This window comes from Barbatula barbatula, assembly GCF_947034865.1.
Source record: "Barbatula barbatula genome assembly, chromosome: 2".
Classification (NCBI taxonomy): Eukaryota; Metazoa; Chordata; class Actinopteri; order Cypriniformes; family Nemacheilidae; genus Barbatula; species Barbatula barbatula.
The window spans coordinates 1,976,384-2,001,284 of NC_136767.1; the positions used below are offsets into that span (position 1 = coordinate 1,976,384).

The 24,901-nt window shown below is 40.5% G+C and overlaps 1 protein-coding gene across 2 annotated transcripts in view; it reads right to left on the bottom strand.

The window, feature by feature from the left end:
* Positions 1–819: 819 nt before the first annotated feature.
* Positions 820–24,901, bottom strand: part of notch1b (notch receptor 1b) — a 37,604-nt gene continuing 13,522 nt past the window's right edge. The window contains exons 5-34 of one of the 2 annotated variants that reach the window (XM_079486649.1): positions 22,884–23,006; positions 22,544–22,777; positions 22,144–22,299; positions 21,767–21,952; positions 21,047–21,160; positions 19,064–19,177; positions 18,566–18,799; positions 18,366–18,476; positions 17,314–17,506; positions 17,053–17,198; positions 16,858–16,971; positions 15,440–15,559; positions 15,205–15,357; positions 14,896–15,124; positions 13,929–14,130; positions 13,500–13,653; positions 13,212–13,396; positions 12,851–12,983; positions 11,669–11,926; positions 11,470–11,582; positions 10,242–10,813; positions 9,731–10,165; positions 9,434–9,582; positions 8,324–8,534; positions 8,080–8,167; positions 7,770–7,932; positions 5,984–6,279; positions 5,707–5,854; positions 3,630–3,727; positions 820–3,321 (exon numbers count right to left, since the gene is read on the bottom strand). In XM_079486649.1, the coding sequence (XP_079342775.1) occupies positions 2,008–3,321; positions 3,630–3,727; positions 5,707–5,854; positions 5,984–6,279; positions 7,770–7,932; positions 8,080–8,167; positions 8,324–8,534; positions 9,434–9,582; positions 9,731–10,165; positions 10,242–10,813; positions 11,470–11,582; positions 11,669–11,926; positions 12,851–12,983; positions 13,212–13,396; positions 13,500–13,653; positions 13,929–14,130; positions 14,896–15,124; positions 15,205–15,357; positions 15,440–15,559; positions 16,858–16,971; positions 17,053–17,198; positions 17,314–17,506; positions 18,366–18,476; positions 18,566–18,799; positions 19,064–19,177; positions 21,047–21,160; positions 21,767–21,952; positions 22,144–22,299; positions 22,544–22,777; positions 22,884–23,006 (6,746 nt within the window). In that variant the 3' untranslated portion in view covers positions 820–2,007. Of the gene's footprint in view, positions 3,322–3,629; positions 3,728–5,706; positions 5,855–5,909; positions 6,280–7,769; positions 7,933–8,079; positions 8,168–8,323; positions 8,535–9,433; positions 9,583–9,730; positions 10,166–10,241; positions 10,814–11,469; positions 11,583–11,668; positions 11,927–12,850; positions 12,984–13,211; positions 13,397–13,499; positions 13,654–13,928; positions 14,131–14,895; positions 15,125–15,204; positions 15,358–15,439; positions 15,560–16,857; positions 16,972–17,052; positions 17,199–17,313; positions 17,507–18,365; positions 18,477–18,565; positions 18,800–19,063; positions 19,178–21,046; positions 21,161–21,766; positions 21,953–22,143; positions 22,300–22,543; positions 22,778–22,883; positions 23,007–24,901 lie in introns of those variants that run through there. The other variant, XM_079486650.1, reaches the window with a different exon arrangement.

Sequence of the window (24,901 nt, forward strand, 5' to 3'; positions counted from 1 at the left end):
GGATTAATTGTCTCTTTTTCTCACTACCGAATTCTTCTTCAGTTATGGCAACATTTTGCAGAATTCATTAAAAAATAATGACGAAATTGTGCTTTGGCTTCACATAGTTCATATAGCCAATTGACAAAGAAAATGACAGGTTTTTCTTATTCAGCTTATTCAAATTAATTTAGGAAAGTGCCAGTAAAGCTGCATACATTTAAGCCTTCTGTGTTTAGTTCATACAGATGTTGGTAATGGTTGACAATTACAGTCAATTTAGTTCTTCAAGCAATCCTTCCTCAATTTATTTGTTTCTGGACCATTCATTGAATTTCTCTTTTAATCCTTGGGATAAAACAAAAGCCTCTGAGCAACTTTAGAAAGCGTGAAAATATGCCAGTTATTTCACATTTTTAGATTTTTGCCCAAATTGCCCATTCGGCCATGCCGATGATTCGTGCATTTCTTCTTTCAGCAGCAGATGGCGCTGTTGATGCAGTCAAAGATGGCATGTACCCACCAACAGATGGCGATGCACGACATTCTATTAAAACCACTGAAAACCAAACATGACTTTTTCTTTGGGGTGCAAATCTAGCTTATATAAATAACCTAGCCAGAATGATTTTGAAAGAACCAAATATGAAGGGGAAAATTTTTATCATGCTCGATATCATTTTCTGTACATATAAACAGTGACACTAATAGCATGTCTACTGCCACCTTTAAGATCTTCAGACCTGTATGTTATTCTGGTCAAGTGTGTGAAATCGTATGAAAGCTAGAGTGAAAGCTAGATAACTATAATATAACACACCGGAAACTGAAATCTCAATACACGTTGGTATCTTTTATTATCCAAAGAAACATTTACAGACCGCAGAACCGACAGGAAAATCTCTGGGTGTTAACTACACATTTACAGATATTGTATAATCAGTGCTGTTATCGATACTTAGAGAGGATCATATATGACACCACCATGTCCCTTTATATTGTGACAAACTATTGGACAATAAATAGTGAGTCATAAATCATCTAACAGTGTACGTTTATATGGCGTATCCTCTAACCATTCGGTGTATACGTCTCTTATATGTGTCTCTAGCCCAGTGACACTGAGAAAAATATATACGTTCTGCGTATGATAGAAACTGTAACTACATAACATTAAAATATGTAAAATATCCATGGCACACGTAAGATTTCTGAAACAAAATCAAGTTAACATGACAAACGCATACAGTGTATCTATTTACAGTAGCCATAGGCTCAAACAAAGTTACTAAACTGGAAGTACAGTATAAAGAGAAGTTCAATTTGAAACACCTCCATAAAACCCCAGACGCTTTTGGCCACGTGACCAATTCCACCAAACTGGAGGAAAAATACAGAGCACTTGACGCTGCACCTGTTTCACACAAGTCGACATCAAGTATTTCCTCAGATCCTCACTTGCTTCCACGCTCACAGGGAACATTTCGAAATCTGCTTTTGCAGGTATTTAATATGCGGTAAAGAAAGAACAAATCATTCTATACAAATGTTCAACGGTAACAACACCACTACTTCATTTGTAGTATAGACTCTGTAACAAAAAGGAATGAGAACATAACCAGAACAAAAACAACAAGAACTTTTCATCAGTCATTCGTCTTCTAATAACGTCAAAGCAGCTTGTTTCAGACAACACAAATCTAGTTAACGCTGAAGTTTGTTGTAAAAAAACCACCTGCTTTCTAAAATGCCCATACAAGAACTGTTGTTACAAAATTAGGTATAACAAATCAAATAAATGATGGCCAATCCTTAACTGAAATAAAAGAGGCAAATTTTTAGACCAATAAATACCCAGTGTGTACATGTGAGCAATATACATTACATATGTTGCATGACATTTTCAACTTCATTATTATTATCAAGATATTTTTTTGCCCCCAAAAAACAGGTGAAAACATAAATAAGAAAACGTCAATAAATAAAAAAAACATGGTTAGTAATTATGGTTTGAAAGAGTGCACGGTTTTATTTGAACTGCTCTGGTATGTGTCCCATTTGCGACTGCATGCTGGTGGGAGGGCTGGAAATGCCTTCGGACCAGTCCGACATATTGGAGTGGGGCGAGGAGCTGGACCACTGGTCGGGTGAACCCGGCGAGGGCGTGAGGAAAGGGTGCTCAGGCACTTGGAGTTGGTGGTTGGGTGTGTTGCCATCCATAGTGGCCGAGTAACTGTGCTGGGAGGGCGGTGTTAGGAACTGCGTGCCGGCCATGCTGGGACCCAGAGAGGACGGGTTTAACAGTTGGGTCTCCTGGGGGATTATCGTGTGGATGGGCATGCTGTTCCCGGTGCCCTGCTGGAGCTCCGGTCCACCCAGATCACCGCTGATGAAGTTTTGGCTCACGCCGCTGGGGTTGGAGCTCTGGAGCTGGATGCCCTGCTGCTGTCTCTGTTGCATGTTCTGCTGCATCTGCTGTATTATATGCGGCTGCGCGGTCAGGTGCGTGTTCTGCATGCCTTGGTAGTGCATCATCTGAGATAGGGTGGCAGCGGGGTGGCCGTTGTGGAGAGACGTCATGAGACCGTGTTGGTTGGATCGGTGACCTGAGGTGTTCCTCATGGCTCCGAATTGACTCGGCTGACCCATGCCGCTGTGTATCCGACCGAGCCACTCGCACTGGCCATTCATTCCGGACGATCCAGTAGAGCCCGCCACCGGCAGATGGGTGAGGCGAGGGAGTATCGGGTCAAACTGCATGTGCGTCAGGTCTTGCTTGTTGGTCATACCCAGGTGATTGATGCCCATGTGGGCGTCTGAGATTCCCTGCAGTTGATTAAGTGTCATAGAGGGTGATTGTTGGAATGGTGATGTCATCAAGGGCGGCGAGGCGACGTCTGAAATGTACCCGTGGGGCGACTCCAGGGAGTCCACAGGCGAGAGCACAGCCGAGCTGTCTAACAAATTTCCCTTTCCATCTTGCGGATTCTTCTTCTTCTTGACTTTCATATCCTTGCCGTCCTTGCATCCGATTCCTTTCGCACTGGGCTTTCTGGGTTTTTTGCTTTGGGCGGAGGGTTTCATGCCTCCCATGAAGGCGTTGGGAGAGCAGAGCGGTGGAGAAAGGGTGGTGCAGATGGAAGCGCTGTGCATGGGAGGGCTGCGGACCAGGTTGTACTCGTCGATGAGCCGCACAATGTCGTTGTGCATTCGTTCTTGAGCGATGTCTCGTGGGAGACGGTCCATGTGGTCGGTGATCTCTCGATTGGCAAAATGTTCGAGGAGAACTTTGGCGGTCTCGTAGCTTCCCTCCCTCGCTGCCAAAAACAGAGGAGTCTCCTCCTGAACATGGGAAACAAATATTAGTAAGCCAAAAGCATTTTGTTGTTTGGTTTGTCTTACCCCGATTCACAATGGTAAGCTTACATTAATCATTTAAGCTGTTGGATACATTTAGTGTGAAGAAATGTCAGTTTGACATTATTTGACCCATGTAAAGATAAGTATGTGAAGTCGCCTGTATTTATATGTTTCAAACCGAGATGGCGATATAGAGGCAAACATTGTAGATTGCAGCTTTAACTCTTCTCTTAATGCCCAATCTCTTAATGTAAATAATTTTTAGATACCATACTATCAAGTGCTCTTACCTTATTGTTCTGCATGTCTTTATTTGCACCGTTCTTTAGCAACACGACAGCAGCATCCACATTATTTACAGCAGCTGCCCAGTGAAGAGCAGACTTACCTACATACAAAAAACACAATTGTTATAAATGTGACATTCAAACAAAACCTCACTTTAGTACACACGGAGTCAACTGTGAGTCAAAGCAAGGGTATTATATTTACTTAAACTAAAACATTTAAACAAAATTGAAATATAACATCAGGCAAAATATTCTTTGAAAACTTTGAAATGTTGCTTCAGCAATTAACTGAAATAAGTTTAAAGGGATAGTTCCCCTTCAAAATGGAAACTTTACATGCCCTCTTGACATTTTAAACCTGTATGACTTTCTTTCTTCTGCACATTTAGACAAAAATATTTTGCAAAATCAGAAAACCGTTGGTTTGGTTTTTGGTTACCAAAATCCTTCAAAATATCTTCTTATGTGTTTTGCAGAAGAAAGAAAATGACACAGGTTTAATATGATAACTGGGTGAGAAAAAAATGACAGGATTTTTAATCTTGAAGGTAAACTATTCCTTTAAAGGAATTGTTCACTTTTACATACATTTTCATGACAATTTACTCACCCCTGTTGTCATCCAAGATGTTTATGTATTTTTTTCTTTAGTCGAAAAGAAATTAAGGTTTTTGATGAAAACATTCCAGGATTATTCTCCATATAGTGGACTTCAATGGACTCCAAATGGTCGAAGGTCAAAATTACAGTTTCAGTGCAGCTTCAAAGGGCTTTAAACGATACCAGACGATGAATAAGGGTCTTATCTAGCAAAACGTTCGGTCATTTTCTAAAAAAAATAAAAATGTGTATGCTTTGTGAACACAAATGCTAGCCTTGTTCTGTTCTGCAAAGCGTGTTCACTACTTCACAAAAAAGATATTACATTGAAAAGGTCACGCTTGACGTTGGTAGGGCAAGGCGAAAAAATACATCTCATCCCAAGTTCAAAATCAAAATTTACCTTTTAACTCACTTTTTATGTAAACAGCGTTTGACTAAGTATTTGCACATTCAACTTGTAAATACTGACTCTGTACTTCTGCCTAGGCAAGAATGACCTATTCAACGTAATTAGGCTACTTATTACGTGAAGTAATGAACGCGCTTTGCAGAACAGAGCTTATAACGCATATACATTTAAGAATTTTAGCTAGATAAGACCTTTATTCATTGTCTGGTATGCTTTAAAACTCTTTGAAACTGCACCGAAACTGTGATTTTGACCTTCAACTGTTTGGAGTCCATTGAAGTCCATTATATGGAGAATAATCCTGGAATGTTTTCATCAAAAACCTTAATTTCTTTTTAACTAAATAAAACAATACATAAACATCTTGGATGACAATGGGGTGAGTAAATTATCATGAAGATGAATGTTGAAAGTGAACAATTCCTTTTAGGCACAAAAAATATTTGTATACATTACATAGTAACATAAAAGACAAACAAAAGATGTTATAAAGTGACCAAGGCACGTAACCTAATTTAAGAATATGAACTCAAAATATTAATAAAAACAACAAAACTCTTAACAAAACTATAATAAGTATCTAAACTTTCTTATATATTTGTTTCTTTCAAATGTTTACCTATACTGCTTCGCACCTTTCAAAACCAACTCCATGAGGTGCATTCTGGGATGTTTTTTGAAATTTGTACAGTATGTATATATTCTAGGTGTTTGTGTGACTAGGAAAAGATCATGGTTAGATCGTGTCAATACAGTTATTCATGTCAGTTCATTTCGCATTACCTCATGTTAACAGTGACAACATTTGATATTAATAATGTATTAGTAAATGCTTAACAGTAAATTAACATGAATTATTATTAATAAACGCTGAAGAAGTATTGTTCATTGTTACTTCATGTGAGCTAATGCATTAACTTATTGTTCAAAAACAGCACATTACTGTAAAGTGTTACCAAATAATCGTTTAATGTTTTAGTTCTGTCAAAAAATTCATGTTGTGAGCAAATATGACCCTTGTGTTTAAATGACATTTTTAATATCAATATATAAATTCAGTCGTACCGAAATCATCGACAGCGTTGACATCAGCGTGGCAGTTAATGAGTTCCTCCACCATGCCCTCGACCGCCAGTCTCGCTGCCAGTATCAGAGGAGTGGTGCCATCTTGCATGCGGGCGTCTAGGTCTGTGGCACGGTTCCGAATCAAAATCTGCAGCATGACAAATAATAGAGCAATGTATGAATGTATGTGATAAAAATCTTACATTTGAGCACGTATTCATCAGTGTGAATATGCAACATCACACTGCATTCCCTCATGCAACCCCAACTCGCACACCTGGAAAACTCCCTGCGCATCTGCAGCCACTGCAGCGTGTAGAGGAGTTCTTCCCATGTTGTCTTGGATGTTGGCGTCTGCGCTGGCCTCCAGAAGTCTTTTGGCAGCATCAGAGCGGGCGTAGCGGGCAGCCAGGTGCAGGGCGGTCTCACCCGTACGGTCTGTCTGGTTGTGAAGGTTGGCGCCTTGGTAAATGAAGTCATTGATGACGTTGGTGGTGTCTTCTTCTTCCTCACTGTTTCCTGTTTCAAGTCCTCCCCCGCTGCAGGACGCGATCATGAGAGGGGTAAAGCCGTCTAAAGAGGACAAAAGATTTATCATTTGTGTTGATAAGTATATTCAGATTTGACAATACATTCAATGAATTATATTGACTATCTAGATTAATTTTTTTAAGTATTAATATAAATTTTCATTTGTTTTCGAAATTTCTCCTAAAGAGCTCTAAAATCCAACCTCCGAGCTTTACATTTTCCTCTGACTGAGGCTTTTCTGATGGTAAACTTACACATTTCTTTTCTTAAAGTGAAGTAACAGACGCCAAGGAAACAAACAAATCAAAGTTGGATTGGACGCGTTGCCTTTCTGAATCACCCTAGATCACTTCGATAAGGGATTTTAATGAAGCGTGGTGCTTTGGTAAGGCCGGGCTTTGAAATCTCAATCGCTGCTAAAACTGAGTATCATCATCTCTGAGGAGCTGTTTTCTGCCCTGACTTCGACAGGGCCTTCTCAACTTCAAACGAACCGCTATTCCCAGATCCGACCTGATTTGGTCGATTTAAAAACATCAATCCCCCAATAAAGAAAATATCTTGTGAAAGAATGTTGTCTTTGACCATCTGACAGTGTTGTCGGGGTATATCAGTGCTTATATAAAGACCGTCTCATACTGTGTTTCAATTAACAAAACACGTGTAAGCTGAATATTGTGAAACAAACCCAAAAAATCTTTAAAACTGCAAAAAAAAATCACACCCCAGGATTTCTAGCTCTCAGTCAGAGCCTTTGAAGTGCATTTCTGTTCCCTCAGGGCCCTGAGCACTAACTCCTACTTAAAGCTCCATTCAGTTTCTCAACCCAGCGCTCGACGCACATACACATTGCGCAAACCAGAGAACAGGTGTAGTCTTTGAACAAAGACACCTACTGCACTGGCCCTCAAAAAGAAATCAAAAGGAACACGACCTCCTCATCTTTATAAGCTAGACAAGTACAATTATTTTCACTGCATTAAAAATCTGCAATATTCTAATAAATAAATACATATTACAATTTCTTAGTCAAACATCTCATTTAAAGTACGAGGCATATTCTTAGCTTTTGATTAATATGGCTATAGTTAAATACATAGTTATATAATGCATATATTATTACATTAAATATACTTAATAATTTATTATATTGATGATAATAATAATATGAAATAATAAAAAAATATGTTATATACAACAACTACAATAAAATAGTACAGGATATCATTTAATATATGTATATAAAATATAACAACTACTGTAAAAATAAATGTAATAATAATGAATGAAAGCATTATATAAGTAAATATGTATAGCATTATAAATACAAGAAATAAAATATATATATACATATATCCCTTGAATTTATAATTCAAAAATATATATACATATAAACGTCATATATAATGATGTATATTTAATAAATAACTATTGTAAATGTATATTAAAATTCATTTAAAATAATATCACGCTAAATATATTCAAAACAATATGTGCATAAATAATATTGTAATAATATAACAATGGCCAACCTGGTCCCCGGACATTGACGTCCATGCAGTCGTTCTCAATCTCGCCCTGAGGGGGTGTTGGGGCAATAGAGGGAATGCGCAGGTCAGCTGCGTCCAGATGCTGCTGGGTCCATTGCCGGTGGTCCGTCTGATCGTCTAAATCCAGCATCGCCTGCACCTCAGACTGAAAGAGAGAAAGAACACATTCAAAGACCTGCTTCTCCACTGAGCATTACTTTCAAATATGATTTATCAAGAACTTTATTGTAAATAAATGTGGTTTGCTTGATTTGTCTCATCATAGAAAAATATGAGGGGTTGCTTTGCTCACCTTGAAGTGTTTGGTGTCCAGCGTTTCCTCCTCGCCCCATTCATTCAGGTTGTCATCCATTAAAGAAATGTCGGAGTTCTTCAGTGGCCTATTCACACAAAAATTTGCTGTTATACATATTTCTTTAAGTACTTCTTGAGAAACATCAATCAAACCCTACCAATTCCATCATAGAGCAAATCTTAGTTAAACTTCCAAAATATTACATGCCACCAGATCTCCAAAGATGCCACTGCGTACTGACCTCAGACCGACAGAGTCCTCGCCGACCGGTTCTCTCCTCTTCTTTTTGCTCGGCTCGCTGGTCTTGAAACCCTCTGGAAACCAAAGTTGGCCGTGTTCACGGCGACGTTTTCGAGAGGCGACCATTCCCACTGCGACAAAGGCCAACAGCGCCAGTCCCGCCAGAACCACATACACAGGGTACAGCTCTATGGGCTGCTCCTCGATCCTGCCTGAAACAAGAAGGGTCGACATGTCAGACCCACAAAAGTGCCGGACGGGTCCGGTTCCTCGCGCGAAGGTGAGGAGTAAATTGCCTCGTGCCGACCCGGAGATGGGCGGACGGTAGATAGGCGTTTGAGGTAATCAGAATTGCTAACCGCTCCTCATCAAAAAGAATGAGCTGGCAAATAAGAAACGAAGGAGGAAAGAAAAGAGGGAACTGAACACCTCCTCTCCCCTTTCTCAGCCCTGGAGACAACTTTACCACTTCTTCTTTAAGGGGAAAAAAAGAGAGGGATTAATGAACTTCAAATTACTGCGCACACTTTAAGCTGTAAAGACGAAGGATTTATAAGGATTTTCGAGATAACAAAGACTCCCAACTTCTAGCACACTCCCGATCAATTTTTTCTCCTCCCGCGTTTTTTTCCGGGCTCTCTCCGCTAACGATTTTGAAATGATAAACTCTGCTCACTTAAACCCTTGGAGATACATTAAGTCCGGCTACGTTCAACAAGGTTAAGGTTGCGCCAGCCCCCACCATTTCAGATGTACGTTGTGCGGACGTACGTAAGAGTATCTCGTCGGGACAAATGAGTTTGTATCAATTAGCTATTTGCCCGAAGCCGGTGGATTTGGTACCAGACTGCGGCATTGATTGTTTAGTCCGTCTGATGCGCATTCGCTTCATTGTTATATGGAAGAAACACACAAACTTCAAAGCGATCCCTGTAATCCGCTGTAGGAGGCGGCTCGCGGTGCAAGGTTAAAGGTTGGCGGCGGTGAATGCGGTTGGAATACAACTGAATAAGATGGGAGGCCGCTCTTGTTTGAGAGAATTATGGGGATGCGTTAGGCACGCGACGACACCCGTGCCTACCTGTGTGGTGCACGTGTGTTTAACACTCACTTGTGACCGCCTCGATGTAGTAAGGCACATTCAGATTGCCGCTGGAAGCCAAAGCTCCGAGGAAGGCCGCCACGTCGTTGGTGTTCTGGAAGCACTCGGAGGTCTGCTGGTAGCATTGACGGTTGTCTATTTCCAGGTACACCACAGAGCTGATGGAAAACAAGGATAAAATGAAGCAGTGTTGCTAAATAAGTCAAATGTTACCTGAAGCCTGGATTCTAGCACCCGTAACAGACAGGACTCGTTACAAATAACATTCATTCTCGTAGACACATGCTCATATTTTCACATTCTTACCCTTTAATCTGCATGCTGTCCAGCTCTCTGCGTTTTCTTCCTCCTTCCACCACTATATTGTAGATGCCGTTCTTCACAGAGTTCAGGACGTTACCGGAAGCGTCGGCCCAGCTGTCCAGAGAGCGTTTGATGTTGTGCTTCTTCAGCTCCTGCTCATTACCGTAATACGGGTAGATCATGAGCTCTCCCTTGCCATCACTCCGGAAAACCACGTTGGTGTGGAGAACCCGACTGAGCTCCCGCAGAAACCCGAATGAGTTGTTCCGGAGCTGGTCGGGCATAATGTGGACGACGAGAACTAGGACTCCGACGGCTAACTTTTCGGGGACGTTCCCGTCGCAGTCCAGCCCGTCCCATTCGCACTCGGCATTGTTGCAGCCTTGGTCGCAGTGGCCGTCTGCGTAGTGATCTTTGCAGTATTGGTCGTACAGTGGACTTTAAGAGAAGCAAAAATTATTAGAAATGGACACACTTAACCTGAAGTATTGCTAAAGCAAAAAGCACCACTCACTTGCACTGGCCTTCCAGTGTCTGGCAGTCAAACCCGTCATACAAACATCCAGCGTTGTGACACTGTTCATCACACTTCCCGTTGTTGAAATAAAGCCAGCACTGCAGCGCGGCCGAGCAGTTCTGCCACGGGTCGACGAAGTTCAGCGAGCAGTCCCCTCCGTCCCAATCGCAGGCGTAGTTATTACAGGTGCTGTCGCAAATCTTATTGGCCTTCTTCTTAAAGCACTCTGGTACCTCGCAGCTGACCGTCACCTCAGGAGCGGGCGTGATGTCTCGCCCTGTGCCACCTGGGAAGCTGTAGTCCAGGATGTGGCAGAACAGGCCATTGAAGCCGGTGGGGCAGATGCAGTGGTAGTACGGAGCTTCTGAGATGTACTCGCAGGTGCCTCCGTTGTAGCAGGGGTTGTTCGTACAGTGTCCCTCTGCGGGATCCTGGCACTCGGGACCATTAAAGGCGGGGGCACACAAGCATTTAGGGCTTTTTTGACCGGAGACACAGGTACCGCCATTTTTGCAGTGGAGGCTGCCACAGGCGTGGGCGTCGTACTCACAGGTTGAGCCGGTAAAACCCTATATGAGACACACATATATGAGTTGAAAAATGTTATATTGCACATTTTAATCCAATAAAGATAAGGAAGTGTAAAGCAGTTGGCAAAGTGTGATGTGCAACTTTAGAAAATTGAATCTATATATATTATTAATTATCAACTGTATCAAAAACTGTATGCATGTTGTGTAGCAGGAGAATGATTCAACAAAATATTTATACCATTTAAGTCAATGTAATAATATTTTTTGTTAATATTATAAATGTGTAGTCTGTGTACACTTCGTTTCCAGGCAGCAAGTTTTTTTTCACATATTTTCTGCTATTACATAAAATAATAGCAACTATTAGACAAACAAAAAAAGAAGAGAAAAATGCAGTAGATATTTCTAGTGAGCTTTTTTGATTTGCTGTATTTTTATATGTATTCATGTATATTTTCTTTAATAAAGTATCTCATTTGCATCTGTTTTTCTAAAAAAAACACTTCAGAAAAAACATTTGGAGACATATTTTAAAACTAACATAGTTGATCCAAAATTATGTTTTTGTTATCATACAGGTTGGAAACGCAAGGCGGTAATAAAAATAGTTTTTAGGTGAAATGAAAAAGATCTTATGTACAGGTAAAAGCATAAATGATGACAGATGATGTAAACCCGCGTATGATCCTCACCGGTGGACATTTACAGATGAACCCATGAGGAGTGTTACTGGCCACAGCACATGTACCTCCGTTCCTACAAGGCTTTCCCTTACACCCATCAAATACTTTCTCACAGCGCTGACCTGCGGTGAAACACAAACATGCTCATGTTAGCTTGTGTTACAGAGAGGTGAGACACAGAGAGATGGTCCCCAGTTGCTTGCCATACCTGTGTAGCCAGTGCGACACTCGCAGCGGTAGTTATTCGTGAGCTGTGTACAGCTATGTGTGCCCCGGGGGTCACAAGGGTTGGACAAACACTCGTTGACGTCGCCCTCGCAACGTTCTCCGACGTATCCTGGCAAGCAGATGCAGTGGTATCCGCCCACCCGGTCAACGCAGCGGCCCTGGTTAAAACACTTGGGCTCTAGGGTGATGGGGTCGGTGAAGGGCGTGCAGTCGTCAATGTTGATCTCACAGTGAACACCTGAGAGAGGGAGAGAGAAGTGTGTTTTTACAAACTCATTTTACCCTGTTTAAAAAAGTTTAAACCAGCCTTGTTTGAGTTGCTTAGTTAGACACAGGAAAATCTCAAATAAGCATTAAAATGGTTCAAATAAGACAAAACACGCATAAAAAAAACTACATTGTAAAATTATATTGTAGTATTTGGTTATTTATATAAACTTAAAAGCAAAGTTCTAGAATATTTTATTGGGTAAAAAGTGAGTGGGGGCCTTGAAATATTGTTGTGGACAAAGGGGGCCTTGAAATAAAAATCTGCTGATCTAATAAAAATACAAATGAACGACAAATATTGCCGGTAAACAAATATTGTGTCAAATAAAAACATTTATAACAATGATTTAGATTTCGCTATTTATTTGTATAATTAATATCCAACAATGATTTTGAATTGGATATAAGGTTAAAAAAGGTTTAAGTTATATGTGAGCCTTTATTTTGATAGGGATGTAAATGGCAGACTGGAATGTGTTGGGCAGAGTGACCGCCAAAGGACCATTGAGACGGGAATCAAACTCGGGTCACTGTGAGGTCACCGGGGCTTTATGTTAGTGTGCTTCCCACAGGGCTATTGGGAATGAAATTAGGTTTAATTTTAATTACAATAATGTCGTATTTTCATTCCTTTTGAGCATTTTACACATAATTTTAATCAATATTCCTCAATGACAATGAAACTGAAACCTTTGGAGCATCACAACGACAATGTCCGGCTAGTCAAACTGATATAATGCAATATGCTAAATCTGTTTCATTTTATGAAATAAACATCCGCCCATAAGATAAGAAATATCAATTTACGTGCATGACTAGGCCTGCTGATTCCTCATAAAGAACGACCGAGATCAGCACAGAAAGCAAATGAGAGAAGGAAGTGATGGCTGACCTTGTGTTCCCCGCGGACAGGAGCATTTGTAGGTATTGATCAGGTCGATGCATGTGCCTCCGTTCTGGCAGGGCTGAGAGAGGCATTCATTGATCTCCATGGAACAGTTCACTCCATGATAACCTGGCACGCACTTCAAGAGACGAGAGCGAACGAATGACAAACATGAAACAAGGCCCTTTCTGTTTACTTAGCGGTTTCTTTCCTCTTTGCAAAACAAGCAATTCTTTTACAAAGAAGAGAGATTTACATGTTAAGGCTTTAATGATTATGACACCTTTGAGAATGGAGTCTGCCGAGCATGTTTTGTTGCTCTGGTCAAGTTAAGGCCGTTCTCCTTAACCAACAAATATTCACTTACTTCGCAGGAATAGTCGCCAAGGTAATCCGTGCAGGTGGCTCCGTTCTGGCATGGATTGGGAATGCATTCGTTCACCTGTTCCTCGCAATAGCTGCCTGTGTATCCAGCCTGACAGTGACAATAGTGTGTGTTTCCGGCATCCAAACACTGGCCGGAGTTACGGCACAGTCCAGCCACATCCATGCCTGGAAAGAATTGTTAAAATATAAATAACTTCATACAAAAGTTTATGTAAAACGCACATTGGTTAAGTAATGGGAGAGGCACAAGAACAAATAATAAATGTACCTTGCTGTTTGGCAGCCACTTCACAAGAGACGCTTGGGACATCGCAGTAGAGGCCGGTCCAGCCCGTCTGACACCGGCAGCTGTATTTGGTACCACTTTGTCGACAGATGCCTCCATTCTTACAGGGAGATGGTTTACACCAGTTCACCAGCTCCTGCATTTAAGTTAATATATCACTGCAGTCACTTTAAAAGTATATCCCAATTTAATTTATAATATATATATATATATATATATATCATAAATACTATTTTAATTCATTTATTGCTTTATTTTTTTAACTAGTTTTAATATCTATAATTATTGATAAATTAGCTATGGATTGATTCATCGGTTAATTATCAGATTTATTTTTATCCATTTTGCAATCAAAGTAATACAAATACAAATATAGGGTGAAACATTTTTAATGTTGAATATCTGTTTTACCTGGCAGTTGTGCCCGTGGTATCCCTGAGGGCAGGTGCACTTGTACGTGCCGTAGCTGTCCTGACAGGTGCCTCCGTTCATACAGGGTCTGGAGTCACACTCGTTGATGTCATGCTGGCAGTAGTTGCCAGTGAAGCCCGTCGGGCACAGACAGGTGAAGCTGTTAATGCCATCCACGCAGCTGCCTCCGTTGAAACAAGAGCTGGGTTCGAAAAAGAAAAATTGATAAAAAATCTGTTCAAATTGTCAAATCTGGTGAATGAATTAACAGCAACAAAAGAGTTCTTTAAATAATTCATTATTATAACTGTCATTTGTTCACCATAGGGGGCGCTAGTGGACAATTGAAGAAAAATACTTTTTTGGTGAGATGATACTTTATCATAGCAAGGCAAGACATGACCTGACCTAAGATCAGTAGTCGTTTCATTTTAGACAATTTTACAATTATTTTTTAATTTACATATAAAAATAAAATAAACTGTATACACAAACATTACTATTAAAGTCCCAATGAAATCATTATTAACATTAAAAGTTTTACATTTTAGTGTGAATATGTTGGATATCCATCAACCATTAAGAACCAAAACACTGACAAAATTAGCATTTAGAAGATTGAAGCTTTTAAAATGGACTCTATAACTTGAACTGACGCAAACTAAAAAATTTTTGGACACCATTTTGCAATTCAACTTCGTACATGGTTGTTTAATTTTGTCTACTTGTTCCTCGGTGTGTTTCAGTTACTGTTTGTTTCCCTCGTCTTGGTTGTAACAATTGCTTGTTGTATCCAAAACATTAACAAAACAGTAACTGTTGTTAGAAAAGGTCAATATTTACCCTCAAATTTACATCTTTACATTTGGCGGAAGCTGTTTTGCAAATAGTGGATTCAAGATATACATTGTGCAACCCCTGCCAATCTAACCTATGACCTTGGCCTTGTGAATTACCCAGATCTTACCTCTCCGTACAGTCTGGCGTGTTATTCTCACAGTGTATCCCACTAAATCCAGGTGGACAGGTACATGTGTAACTGTTCACACAATCCGTGCAATTTGCACCATTTTTACACGGGTTGCTCTCACATTCGTTGATGTCTTCCTCGCATCTGTTGCCCCGGAAACCGGGGAGGCAGGTGCAAGTGAACGCGTCCACCCTGTCTTTGCAAAATCCTCCATTACTGCAGGGATCTGGATGAAAAAATAGGAAGATTTAGAAAATAAAATCCCCGTAAAACTGATGACTATATAAAACCGGAGGGAAAACTCACTAGGTTTGCAGTCATCGATATCCGTCTCGCAGTTGCGGCCGGTGAAGCCAGACTTACAGCTGCATTTGTAGCTGCCTATTGAGTTTTGACAGGCGGCGTCGTTACGACAAGGGTTTTTGACGCATTCGTTGATGTCGACCTCACATGTCTGGCCTACAGTGCACAGAATAGGTTTTCAACACGTGTACAAACATATACTGTATTTGGTCAATGCATGAGGTTTTCAAATGACAACCTTGCCATCCTTCAGGACAAATGCAGGAGAAGCTCTCATAGTCCTCGGATTCTTTGCATACGCCACCGTTTTTACATGGTTTGGGGCTGCACGGAGCCAACAGGGTCTCACAGTTCTCACCTAGGGGTTAAAATGTCAAACCAAAAAGTTAATTTTCAGAAACTGTCTATAAAAAACCTATATTTAAAACCTCTAAGCAAAAAGGTTTTCTAATGGATTTCATTCAAGATTTTTTTTGGCCTTTTTGTGGGAGGTTTTTGCTATCTCAACGGCAGTAAATATAGAAGAGCATCATTTTCTCTGCTGTAGATTAGCCTGTCAGTCTTAGCAAGCAAAGCACATTTGGTCTATCTGTTTCCACGACGGCCGGCCCCTGCAGGAAGCCAGCAGGTTTTCCTGCCATTGTCTGCCCATTTGTGTTTCTGTGAGAGAGGAAGTCGAGCAAACAGGAAATATGAGAGGCTGCTGTTCCCACCCTGCTGACATCAGATTTGTGTTGTTCTTGATATAACGCTGTGGATTTTTCCAAGAAAGTCACTGGGAAAAATATGATTTCAGCTCCAGAGGCAGAACATCATTATCTGTTTTGTCAAATAACACAGTGAGAGGAAAGAATGTGTTGTACACTGAATACAAGTTTTCCCGTATGGCCACCATAGATGCTTGAAGGACTCACTGAAGACCTACAGGAGCTTGAATGAGGAAGACGTGATAACACTTAAATGCTCTGCAAGATAATTTAGGATAAAAACCTTTAATGTACTTCTCAGCAAATACTTAAATTACTTGGCCTTGTGTGTATATGTACAGTATAAAACAACATACTAGAAGTTTACTGAGAGTATACTTCAAAGTGAACGTTCATAAACTAAAAACGCGCTACAAGTACTGACCTAGCAAGGTAAAAGAATAACTATAAGATCACCTGCAGTTCACATGAAAAACGCATTTGTAAAATAGTCCAGTACTCAATGTTAACTACTGTGACAGTTCATTTTTATGAACTAAATAGATATACTAGCGTCAAAACGTATACATGAATTTGAACCTAAATTCAAATGTTATACTTAAAGCTTAGTTTAAAAAAGTGTTTCTGTAGCTCAATTGGCAGAGAATCGCACAAAGGTTGTGGATTCGATTCCAATGAAATACACTATATCTCATTTACTTAGATAAATACTTAGAAACAAATGTATAGTATAATGGAATGTAAGTCGATTAGGATAAAAGCGTCTGTCAAATGCGTAAATGTTTAGTAATGATGAAATAGTACACTTACAAGTATACTACAAATACACAGATGAATCACTAAGTATGCTTGATAAAATTTGACGTTATTGTTATTAAGGAACCCTTTGACTGCGGCAGCTAAATACTAAATACATACAAAAATGACATGAATAAAGCGGAAGTCATACCAGTGTAAGGTAGCAAACAGTTGCATTTGTATCCGGCTATGTCATCGATGCAGGTTCCCTGGTTCAGGCAGGGGTTGGAGGCACATTCGTTGATGTTAGTTTGACAATTCGGACCTAAAATCAAACATCGCTGTTAGTTTGGACCGATGGGTCGTAGAAAACACCCACAGCACGTAAGAAAGAAAGGATACTGACCGCTGAAGCCAGCGCGGCACGTGCAGACGTAACCGCTGGTCATATCCTTACAGGTGCCTCCGTTCATACAGGGGTTCGATTCACATTCATTATTGTTGATGTCGCAGTTAATGCCGCTCCAGCCCGAGTCGCAAATACAGTTGTATCTGTAAGAATCAAGATCAAAGTTTTAAAAAATAGATCACACGTCTAGATGGATCTTGGAATTGAAATCGTGCGGGACGTCCTGTACTAAAATATGTGTTGAAATAAAATCCATACCCATTGACTTTATCCTCACAGTGTCCGTGGATACAAGGGTTGCTGATGCATTCGTTGAGCTGTGATTGACAGGTGGTGTCGTGATAGCCCTCGCGGCACAGGCACGTATACCCGTTGACTCCATCCACGCATGTTCCGCCATTGTGACAGGGATTGATGGCACAATCATCAATGTTGATATTACACATTTTCCCTGCAAAAAAATGACACATCACATTTGTCACCAAACCCCGAGCTATTTTTGTCATATCTGAGATAACATCAGGTTTCAAGCCCTAATTCCTAACCAGACACCATTCATTGGGCCATTTCTTGTTTTCCCTGAAACCCTAGGCTTACGGCCCAGCTTATAGCCTCGACTTGAGGCAGCTCCTCTGTTCACCCAACACGATGCCTAGCATAAAGGAAGGGGTTTCGTTTGTCACTTGACTTTAAAGCGCCGGCCAACTTCCCGCTTTTAAAAGATCGACTTTCACAAATCTTTTGCAAATCTTTTCTCCTTTCAAGCTCCCAGATGTCCTGGAGATCTTTTTCGGGCTGAATGGAGGAGCGGGGCGGCCTGCGTGTCTGCTCGGCAGGCGGGGGATTGAGTGGGACTGTAAGCCAATACCACCGCCCGGGCAGTGTGTGTGCTCGCTGGCCAGCTGTCTCTCCCCGCCCTGCTTTGTTGCCCTTCTCACCTGTTGAACTCTTTGTTGACTTCTCTATGGTCTATACTGATAAAGACCTGGACTAAGTGTACCGCCTACAACTCAAAACTACTTCATTTGTATCGTACATGTGTATAAATTAAAAAGACACTTGTGAGACATTGTAAGAAAAGGATAGCGTGGTATTGTTTCAGACAACTTGTATTACATCTTTAACTTTTTATGTGACTTGAGAAATTGAAAAAATCTCGAGGGCATATTTAGGATTACAAAAACTAGAAAATGGTATTTTGTTCTCCATTCCGAAAGCCCGAAAGCAAAACATTTCTTTGATTTTCATCTTTGTCATAAAAAAAGCCAATGTGATGTCACGATCTGTGCTGATTGGTTGACAATACCCACCTGTGTATCCAGGTTCACAAGCGCACTCGTAACCATTTATCTTGTCAATGCACCGTCCATAATCACAGGGATTGCTTTTGCAGTCGTCTATATTAACCTGACAGTTAACACCTGCAACACATAACACAGACAATATAAACATCTTCCACTCCAAAAATGTAGTCATTTGTTAACTGAGCGTGTTATAAATCTCGTGGCACCTGCAGTTCCTTTGGGGCAGACACAGAGGTAAGCGTTCTCCCGGTCCTGGCACGTGCCTCCGTTCTGGCATGGCTGACTGAGACATTCATTTATGTTGGTCTCACACAGGCGACCCGTGTAACCCGCGTTGCAGGAACAGGTGAAGGACGCCAGGCCGTCTTTACAGGTGCCATAATGACACGGGTTGGAGAGACACTCGTCTACGTCAGTTTCACAGTGCTGTCCTGTGTAACCTAACAATGACAGATTTGTTTATTGTATTTCATAAGACACTGACCAATTCCTTTTCATGACTGTCAATTGTTTTTGACTACAACTGAATTTGCTCATTTTTAGTTTTTGTATGCTGAGCGTTCAACAGAATCGTTCATCATTCATCAGAAGTGATATAAAACATAATTTTCTAAATAGCTCACATTCAATAATTTTTTTTTCGCATAACTGAAGCATATGTCTTTGTGTAAAAGCATCAAAACAAGCAGACAGCATCACCGTACCTTCTGTGCACTGGCAGGTGTACATGTTGGGCCCATCAATACATTTGGCGCCATTTTTACAGGGGGTGCTTGCACACTCGTCGATGTCAAACTGGCACTGGCTACCAGAGAATCCTGAGGGCAGAAGAGGAGGGAGGTAAGGGGCGGGGTCATCGGAATGACCAGCTTCATTCCTTCACACTCATCTACACTCCCCGGTCAGCATTCAATACTCTCTCTCTCTCTCTCTCTCAGGTTTTCAATCAGCCATAGTAAAAGGGGGCTAAATGGGGGGGTTCACAACCAAGGGTATCAGACAAAGAGGAACTGTCTGTTCAATGGAATGCCAAGCCATGCCGGTTGCCTCCTTTGTCTCGTAGAGGTTTTCCATCACAATGTGAATTCTCCAAACCAGCCTCTGACCCCCCCCCACTTTGAGTCTGCCTCACCAAAAAAGCCCCTCGTAACCCCTGACCTCTTGCTATTCAAATGCCCCGTAGCCCCCAACGTTCATGTCCTCTACTTCAGTTATTTTAATCTCTCGCTAAACACGTCCGCTGTTCAAATATACAGTCTGAACACACTATGGGTTACAAATCCATCAGTGCAAAGACTTATGGGACATATTTAAGGCTTGGGGGCTATACAAGTTTCTCAACACAATGAATCAGATTACAATGAAATTGCCAGGGCATTCCTGGGTGGTTTTTATGACGTCCAGGGCGGTTGCTAGGATGTTGCTTGATGGTTGCCATGGTGTTTACTTGATGTAGGTGAAAAGAAAAGATTTCTTCCTTCTTTCTGTTTAAGTCTATGCTAAGTCTGCACAGATGGCATGGCGTGGGACTTTCAAAAGGTTAATAGACAAGGTTAGGCATTTTGGTTAAATGTGTTATACTGATAATCCTGAGAAATATTTCCCGCTCACGTCATTCCCTGAAACCCCCTGGTCTCTGAAATCAAGCTCTGTCCTATGCATCTTTTAAAAAAAACAGGATTTTTTGAGGACTCTTTGAAATGGCACATATAAAAAAGCGGCCATTGTGGTTGTCATGGATTCGGTGTGTACACTGGTGAATGGGAGTCCTTGCACGGCATGCTGAAGAGGTGCTCTGATTTCCATCTGAAACGATGAAGGGGACGGGCCTCCAGTTCATCAGCGTATCACCTCCCAAACTCCTGCACCACTCCTGGAGCTGGAGTTCCAGAAGGCCCCTCCCCTTACACAACACGCCTCATATGGCACAACAGCTATGACCCCTCCCCATTTATGCATGAATTCCTCTGTATCCTAAATGTGCTTTTTTCCTCAAGGGCCTTTTGCAAAACTTGTCTTTGATCCCGTTATGAGATGTACGCTACACTTTCACCAATATTACTTTCATCTCACTGGAACTGAGAAAAAAACTGTGCAATGAATTCTGGCTGCAACAGTAAAAACAAAACCAATCATGAAACATTGTGCATGCATATTATCCATGTGCATTATATTATCCATGTGCATTATACTTTTAAAACATAACTTTGGTACAAACCAAAGGATATTATATTATGCTAATAGAGAAATGTTACATTGCAATGCACTGAAATGAGTTAAAGTTCACCACTAAACTAAACTAAAACGGAAATTCCAAATAGATTAAGCCTATATAGCAATATGCTAAATAAATGCTATGTGACAAAGCGTATCAAAACAAAACAAAAATATACTGTGTATAAAAAACTATTTCAAAATGTAAACTAAACGATAATAAGTTTGGCACAAACCTGCTTTGCCATAATGAACTGAATAAAACTGAATTGAATTGAATTTTGCTATCCATAAATGAAATACACCTCGCAACTTATTCAAGCACAAACTGCCTAGGATTCAAACTTTTCTGGAAGCTTCTCTATGGGTTATTCTGGGCGTTTAGCCGGGGCTGACTAAGCCAGCCTCGGGGCAGGGATTACTGTTCTCCTCTCTGTTCTGTCCTGGGAGGTGATTGACCCCTGCCGGCTCACCTGTGGGGCACTCGCATTGGTAGTTGTTGATCTTATCGATGCACTTCCCATTGTTGAGACAGGGCATGCTGGCGCACTCATCGGTATTGATCTGGCAGAAGAATCCCGTGTACCCTGCCAATTAATAAAGAAGAAAAAGCTTCGGTTTTAGTAAGAGAATTCAGAACAGCTTAGAGGTGATGTCAGTGATTCTTTGGGTGTATGATAAACAGAATATACACTGAATGGTGTTACAATTCTAAGAAGCAGTTTTTTGGATTTTAATGTTATTCGTAGGTAATGACATCACCTTTATGTGGGCATATATAGTATAAAGAGCGTAGAGTGCTGATGATGTATTTTGCCAGACCAACCCAGAAGTTCACATTGGTTCCCTCGACAAAAAGCTAAAAGGATTTTAACATGAGCTTTTGGATAATTGCAAAAGCTCTGTGATCAACAAAAGTGTATGATACTGAGACAATTCATTCTCACAAATGACTTTGAAATGAAAATGAATTTGTCAAGATGTAAAAAGTGAGGTATTACTCGTGTGTTTTACGTTTATTATCATTTATAATATAATTATAACGTAATATTTCAATAATATTTAGAATGATAATTTAACGAAAATTACAAGAAAAACGCAAAATGCGAAAACTCGCTTCTGGGTTTTGGCTTCAAAACTTCACCATGACAGAAGCTCTCGTCTGAGAATAGGGCCTGGTGAAGTTTGGTTACCTGACATGCAGATGCACTTAAAGCCTCCGATTTGATCCAAACACGTAGCATCGTTCTGGCAGGGGTTTGACAAGCATTCGTTTACGTCGAGTTCACATCGACCTCCCACAAATCCCTGCTGACATTTACACTGGAAGGAACCTTTTGTGTTGATACACTTTCCGGCATGCTCACAAGGGTTTGCACCTAAAAAAAGTTGACATAAATCAATTATAGACACATATATACTTATGATAATAAAACAGTACTATTTTGTCTGTGTCTGAAAAAACAAGGTCCTTTCTGTAAATAAATATGTATGAACTACATGTATAAGTACAGAGGCAGTTCGATAAACACATTTTATATGTGTGTTTAAAATATTAGTAGGTCCTCACCTAGAGAGCATTCATCAACGTCTTGGTCACAGGCTGGGCCGACATAACCCAGAGGACAGGTACAGATGGCTTTGCCATTGACTGGATTGGTATCGCAGTTGGAGCCTTTCTGACAGGGATTACTAATACAAGCATCATTCAAGTGACACAGGAGACCTACGACAAAAAACTGATATCAAGATCTACTTGAGAAACATAAAGTCGAAAGTTCTAAATGAAGTTTGAGCTCTTTATAATTTTGCATTCCTCATTGGCACATTTATTATATTATTTTGATCGATTTTTAGCTATTTGTACTGGAAAACAAGATAAAAATACAAAGCAAGACATTTTATTTTTGCAGTGACTGAAACAAGTGCCTCAAACCGCTACTCGCAGGTGCGAGAAAAGCATTGCGCACCTGTGCGTCCGGGAGGGCATTCACAGAGGAAAGAAGCCACCCGATCGTGACAGGTTGCTCCTGCGTGGCAGGCTGCGTCTGCGCAGTCATCTATGTTCTCGCTGCAGTCGTCTCCGGTCCAGCCGTTCACGCACACGCAGTTGTATCCACCGTGCGTGTTCAAGCACGTCCCACCGTTCTGACAGGAATTGGGCATCAAATCGCACTCGTTGACGTCTTCGGTACAGAACTGACCTGGAATTAGCATACCCTTTCATTTTATATTCCAAACACAGATCATTTGGCAATTAAAAGGGTTTTTATGTATGGAGGCACAGATATTAAATAAATCTTGTTGCACCTGTCCACTCCGGCTTGCACTGGCAGTTGTACGTGTTCACTCCATCCACACAAGTTCCTCCGTTTAGACACCGATGGTCCGGGCAGTCGTCTATATTCTCCTCACAGTTCTGACCGCTAAAGCCTGGAGAGAGAGAGGCGAGGTGAAAAAATGATCTATAAAAGTTTTTCGCAGTTTGAACAACAAGCCAAATGTGCCCAGATTCACTTTACTGCTCAAATCTGCTCCCATGGAACTGGTTCCGATCTGAATTTGCACTCACCCAAAAAAAGCCATTTTAACATAAACAAAACACGTAAATAAAAACTACATAAGGCAACCCATCATCTCAAACATACCGGCCACCGATAGCAAATATTTGCTGAAGAATTTGCTGATATAACTCATGCTGTGTCATGAAAACAATATATTTATATCAGATTGCATAACGCAAATCCTTTGTAATAGCAAATTCAATTGTTTTCCAGTGTGAAAGAAGGAATACAGTGTTTCTGAAACTCGCTATTACATATGAAAGCAGTCGTTACTGTTGTTGCGGTCAACGGTCTTTGGTTTCTAAGAAGACTGGCAGTACCAGATCTCAGGTAGAGGCACCTACAAACCGACTCTAACCACAGTTTCCTACGATTTAACTCCAAAACGTTCAGTTAGGAGATGTCTCATAAAATGTAATATTCTCAAGTATTTTTCCTTTTTAGCACCTAAATGTAGGTTCAGGTTAGTTTCTGTCTGACATAATATGAGCTCCACCCTGCTAAAAAACCACACATCAATTCTAATGGATTTAATATACGTTCTAATGGTTTCCATTAGAATCCCATTATGAACCATAAGCTGTTTACTATTTAACCCAGTACGAAATTCGCGCATTAGTTTTGTGCCTGTTAAATCCTATTGGAATGATGCCCAAAACACACAACAAAAAGGATGGTTTTGTTTTTCCTTTGGCATTTTTCCAATAGGATTTAACATCCCACCAAAAGAATCCATCACATACCAGTAGAACCATTACAGTTTCCATTTAAACCAATAAAAATCCCCTTAAAACCATTATTAAAAAAACGTCTTTAATGGTTTCTATAGTTTTTTCAGCAGGGCAGTTGAGACTGTTGCAGTTTCTATAAAAACCAACACAATTCCCATTAAAACCATTATAATTTCTGTAGTGGTTTCTGTTGTCTTTTTAGCAGATGTGGTGACGCGAGTCAAATAAATGTGTGTGTTTCAGTGTGTTACTGCACACATCCACACGTTCTTGTTCTGCCAACACTAACTGAAACCCAGGGACACTAGTAGAAGGATGTTGTCGTTCAGACATTTCCTCTCGATAAGTGCAAATATTTTCCTGCTGGCCTGTTCACACACGCACACATCCAGGCAGAGCTACTGCAGCTAGGTTTCTTTAGGTGTAGAGAAGAGCATGCTACGAGAGGCGGCGTATCCAGTGTGCCAAAGTAGTGGAAAACACTGATAGCACATTGTTATTGAAAAGCCACTGAGCTCATCTAAACCTCTACGTGCAGTGCTGACCCAGATAGGAGGCTGGTCTCATTTGTCTTGCTTCTGGAACATGTGTCGTCAACAGGACACTTGTGAGTCAAAATAAGCCCGGCCAGTTTCCTCCGGGTGATTAGAGTTAAGGGCGGCCATTGATCTGTCATCAAATGACCACATCTTTAAAGGATGTAAGTCCTCATAATATTAATTCATTTTTAAATAAAAAATAACACATCGATCGTTGTTTAATTAATATATCGCTGCGGTCTTTCTGAAACATTATATCTCCATATTTCGGTTTTGGACATTTTAGGTTTCAGAAGAACAGTCTCGATATATACAGTATTATATCAAGATATATCTTAATTTTCTTTATTACAGAATAAATATAAAAACATAAATATATGATTTATTAAAAGTTAAATATAAAATATCTAGGCCAAAATCTGGACAAACTTTATCGATAAAAAATAAAAAATAAACTCAGCTGTTAAGCAAGTACATAAAACATCAGTGTTAAA